General features: G+C 36.0%; 1 protein-coding gene across 1 annotated transcript; it reads right to left on the bottom strand.

Moving 5' to 3' along the window:
• Positions 1-417: 417 nt before the first annotated feature.
• On the bottom strand, positions 418-5390 carry CAD (carbamoyl-phosphate synthetase 2, aspartate transcarbamylase, and dihydroorotase). Its single transcript, NM_001302314.1, is given in 6 exon segments — positions 418-562; positions 1193-1379; positions 1802-1964; positions 3033-3224; positions 4116-4285; positions 5270-5390. Coding segments are annotated over 6 exon segments (978 nt in total).
• Positions 5391-5724: the final 334 nt, after the last annotated feature.

Below are 5724 nucleotides of genomic sequence, written 5' to 3'. Positions count from 1 at the left end.
CCCATGGCTAATAATAAGCCGTAATAAGACACCTGTACTAAAAGGCGTTAAAAACTCTTTACAAGTTTCACTTTTTTCCAATTTTGAATATTGTTTGTTCTTGAGAATTGTTGGAAACTTGGAAAGCTCGCAGTACAAGCAAAACAGGAGATCACCAATATTCAAATTACTACAAGATTTTATTAAAAAAGTTCATTTCTTCTTTATTCTGCACACACAATGGTGATCTATAGGAATCAACAAGCTGGACAGCAAGTCTTAAACGGAAAAAGGGAAGCCGGAGTTTAAGTCACCAACCGGAAACACAAACTGAAACATAGACAAGACCATATGGTTCCTTTTATTCGGGCTGGAAGCGGAGAATATGTTTTACCGCGACTGAATTTGCTTCAAAGATGTTCACTGTACTGAAAGGACTCAGAAATTGACAAAACCCTTTTCCTTCAGACTTTCAACTGTTTCCTTGAGGCTGACATCTAGTGGAATAAATTCGATACCCAAGCTCTTCGCCTTGTCCTTGGACACCTGATATGTTGGCACAAAAGGCTTGTCGTCTGCACACCTGGAAATGCCAGTTGAAAAAGAAAATAACACAAATTAATTTCCATGGAACCACCAAATCAAAACAATCGGGAAAATGACGGGGTTTAACATAGTTTCTAGAAGCATAAGAAAAGAGGAATGTTGGAATCAACACACACTATCAAGAACAATGCAGGTCATGCTAGGAATTTATATTTTACTTTTAATTTATATAAATGAAGTTGTTAACCTGCAAATTGCAAGAAAATGGATGATTATGAAAATATCTATTGCCTTGAGCCCCGTTATATGGTGAAAAAATTAGCAACGATTATGTGTGCTTTAATCAAACTTAGTTGACAAAGGTATGCAAAATGAAGAGCATCTATAGGCAGTAAAAGTGCAGCAACTTCAACTTCAGCGTGATTGAAAGGTGAGAAGGATGCGAAATGAGGGCATATTGTGAATGCAAAATAACCAGTAAAACCAAAAATACCATAAAATTTCAAATACAGCAATGCTCATTTACGTCGTAAATTGCAATTTAATATGAAAAAAAAAAAAAAAAAACGATTAGTATCGGAATCATGGGACAGTGGAAAATATGAAGTGACTATTACCAATCCCAAAGTTATACCCAAATTTAAATTGGCTGGGAACACAGACTTACTTCTCTGGAAGTTGCAAAGTAGGGTACAGCTCACGTAAAACTCTCACAACTTCTGAGAAGTGGGCAACTCTCTCAACCAAACAATATCTGCCACTAGCGGTAGGCCTCTCAAATGCTTGAATATGTGCATTGGCAACATCTTTAACATTAATCCATCCAAAACTTGCATTTGGAAATGTTCGAGCTCCTGCATCACACAAAGAAGTGAAGAATTAGTCAGGTACTTCATGGAGAAAGAGAGCACCAAGTATTAGACTAAAAGTTGGAACATTTTTATCAATATATTTAACAGAAACTGTTTGTTTCACTGAACGGTATCCAAGTAAGATACTGCAAGTTCAGATATAAAACACCTCTGGTCGGGATGCTAAGAGGTAAGAGATAACTAACAAAACTTGAAATTATTTTTTGAAATATATACAGTAGAAGAAAATGGGAGAAAAAGGCCACCATAGGGCATCACCTGGACTCAACATGAAGAAACAACCAATTTAAATTATCATCTAATGTTCTATTTAAGACATTTAGTCTTTCTTCTAGCTTGTTGAGCAGAAACGTTTTACTTGTTGATATGAAGAAATGTTACAAACACCAGTAAAGAAACATTACCCTTAATAACATTTAAAATTGCTGCAGCACTTGTATTAAGAGTTGGCTGTAACAGAGGACCTATCACCATTGCGGGGTTAATTGTAACCAAGTCAATACCCTTCTCCTTTACAAATTTCCATGCAGCATCTTCAGCCAAAGTCTTTGAAAGCACGTACCAAAGCTGGAAAAAATTAAGGGAAAAAAGAAATGAAAACATATTTTGTTACAAAATAATGAAAAATTCACCACCATATTAATGCGAAATAGTAAAGAATCCCCATTCTAATCAACACAGAAGCCAATAAAATCTTTCACGAGGCACTTAAAACCTTAAAGGACTGGCATAACATTTCCTGATGCAGATCAATAACATGAAATAAATGCATGGCATTGAGAACACATCAAAATCCCACATGTTTAGTGACTAAATTATACCTATTGGCATGGGAACCTCCAATCACGAAAAACTGGTTTCGGCCATGGAATAGAATAAATGAAATCTTGAGTACTAACCATTAAACAATGAAGAAATCTCATTTCTTAAATTCAACATGGAAGCACAAGTATTACACCATATTCTTAGGTACCAGAGTTCATAGATTGAGAACATGCAAGCACATAGCAAAATGTAACATAAGACTGAGAGATTAAGATGACAAGACATCACAACATAAGAAACAACTAACATGGTCAACATATATGCTTTTTTAACTTACAATAAGGAAAACAGACTCTCAGGGAAGTTTCTCACACAAAGTGATCTATAATACTTTTAAACCCTTATTTGGTAAGAAGGAAAAGAGTTATATATCTTTTAGGTTCCAATTGATTCAGCTCTCCAAACCATAATTTCATGTTCCATGTAAAGACATATATGCACTCATCCATATATTTCAGAAGGTTATATTTATCAGAAAATGGATGAGTCAACTGAACTTTAAAATGTGCATGTGACAAAGGAACCAGTTTCTCCATTCACTTCTAAATCCTCTTCTCTACCGTACACTTTCATCAACCATTAAATAGAACAAGAGAAACTTGCATATTATAAACAGATCCATTGTTTGTTCATAAACAAGTAGGCTCACAAGTCACAACCATATTATTCTGGGTTGGTTAACTCTCGGGGAATAGAAACCAAATTCAAAAAATGATACTAACTTACCGCTGTACCATTACAACACAATGACTAACAATGTATCACCACATTTTGTTTTCACAAGAGCACTAAGAATGATAGTATGCATACCTTTGATTCCTTACAAACATCGGGATCTGTAAACCAAGTCTCATCAACTACGACATCAGGAGTTCGAGGCTTTCCATTATATGCTACAGCAGCCATAGAAGATGTCAAAACCACCCGTTTGATTGATGGTGATTTCACACACGAATTAAGAACATTAAGGGTCCCCTTTACTGCAGGTTCAAGTAGTTCTGCCTGAAATGAGGCAACAACTATGTAGCAGTTAAAAACCATACAAACCAGCTACCTATTAGTATGCAAAAGCAGAATGCTAACAATATGTTTGCAGGTGCTTTTAAAATGGTTGAAAGTGCTTTTCATGAAAGTGCTTTTGGAACCAATCCTTAGTAAAAATGCAAGTGAATCCTGGAAAAGCATTGCAAGCGCTTCCAGCAAGAAGCACATAACTGGTGCTTCTTCCAAAATGCACTTCAAGTGCTTTTTTAACCCAAAAACACTATCAAACTCCTGAGTTTGTTTCATAACGCAACTAGGTAAATATGTAAATAGATGTTCTTGTATGTTTTGACTGAAAAAGCATTCAAATACTTCAGTTAGAAGAACAAAAAGGGGCATTTTCCAATTAAGAGAAAATATATCTTTAGTATGTTGTTGGAGACGTTACCATTTCTCTCTTATGATATATATGCCTTATATCAACCTATAATTATGACCTCTCAGCTCAAGTGATATTTAATTCACTGTTCCAGAGGATCTGAAATAATGGTTCATGGTGTACCACACTAATTAAAAGAGGACATTACAGGTGCTGAACCACATAGCCTATGAGGCAGATGCCACAATTGACTTCACGCCTATATATTTAATTGTGAGATAAAATTGAAAAGTCCTCTTGAGTGCATGTCTAATTCCTAGTGTTTATGATTTCAACAAGTAGATGCATAATGATGAATTTAATAATTATATTGTTAATATGGGCTTTAGTCGTCGGTAACTTAAAGTTTTTTATACTACGAATTATATAACTTATAAAAAAAGAAGCTAAGTACCTTCAGGAACAGAGAAGAATCTAACGCACAGACAAAAAAGATCATAATTCATTTGAAAAAGTGTTAGTGGATGAACCTTTGGGTCTGTGACATCATTATAAAAGGGAGATGCAGTATGGAATACGCCTTCACAACCCGCAACAGCAGAGTCAAAAGAACCTTCTTCCAACAGATTTGCTTTGAAAAGTTGAAGTCTGTCTTGAGCTCCATCAAGCGCATGCAGGTGCTCTGTCTTAGTTGGATCATCTATGTGAAAATACAAAATGAACTCGGTAAATTAATTTTTTTTAATACTAGCCGCATTTATTAACTTATAAACAGGAAGTCAGAATAAAGTTTTGCCTATCATTTAGATGAGTGGCCCAATTAATGTGATCTTACTTGAAACCAAACAATATGGTATTGGTTCAGCACCCAAGCATAATCATACCAACCTGTACCTATCCTATCTAAACCAATAAAACCATAGCAAACGGAAATATGTCACGTCCATGCATAGAACTTGGCACTGCAACACCTGCTAATAAGCTAAGGACGCCCAACGGCTCTTAGACTATAGAGAGCAAGAATAGATGGAAAGCCTAATACATACTAGACAACTATATCAAGGCTAGCATCACCTCCCGTTCTTAAAGTTAGTACCCATGCTAATCGAACTTTCCATAACTAGAATACTTCACCAGTTCTTATACTAAAGTAACAAAAGGGGTCTTTTAACATCAAATCAAAATCAACACGTATAACCAACAAGGAAAGCACATAAAAGCAAATCATTTGTTGAAGGTCGAACCCAAAATTGGGTAGGCACAAACAAGCACAGTTTTACATGAAGAGGAAAAACCAACCAGTCATGTCCATATCTCCGATTTTCCATTCATTCTGATGCAGTTAATGACTTAATTACTTGATCAATTTTGCAAAAATAATACCCATAAAAGCAACACATCTCTAAACTGCAATTCCCTCACTTCCACACCTCAAGAAATGAAGAATATGACCCATCAATTTCAAAGCAATACCCACAAACAGGTTCTCAAAATCCCAGAAAACCATCAAAATCTTCAATCAAGACAAAGAATAATCAATCAAATATTACAATTTCTGAAACATGGGTATTCACCAATTCCGCATGCATTAATCTAAATTACAAGAATCGATACGATCACACGCCAAAACGAACAAGAAAAACCGAAACTTGACGAGAGCAAAGGGAGGGAGAAATGTACAGACTTGGGTCGCGAATAGAGGCCTTGACGGTGTAGCCGCGCTGGAGAAGAAGCTTAACGAGCCATGAAGCAATGTATCCGGACGCACCGGTGACGCACACGACCTTCCCTGCTCCGCTGCTCATCTCTCTCTCTGCTCACTCTCTAAATTTCGAAGCCCCTTTTATTGACGATTGAATTTTGTCGGTTTGCGAATTGTCGCGCAATGGCATTCGCAAGCTATAAAATATGATCTCGTTTTCGTTTTCGTTTTCGCTTTTATTTTTTTAATATATACTTTATTCTCCATTTGTACGTGAAAAATCAAATTTGATAATGGGTTTGTTATGCATGACCTAATTACATGCGAATCCCCTTCATTAGATCATATAGTCATACTACATGACCTACTTTTGAGTGTCCCGACTCAAATGGTACCAATCAAGTGTTTTATTTTTAGTTCAAGAGGTGGAGGAACAA

The sequence above is a fragment of a genome, unplaced genomic scaffold (assembly GCF_019419815.1).
Source record: "Pyrus x bretschneideri cultivar Hongxiangsu unplaced genomic scaffold, Pyrus_bretschneideri_v1 Contig75, whole genome shotgun sequence".
Classification (NCBI taxonomy): Eukaryota; Viridiplantae; Streptophyta; class Magnoliopsida; order Rosales; family Rosaceae; genus Pyrus; species Pyrus x bretschneideri.
This window is presented reverse-complemented; position numbering and strand designations above follow the sequence as displayed.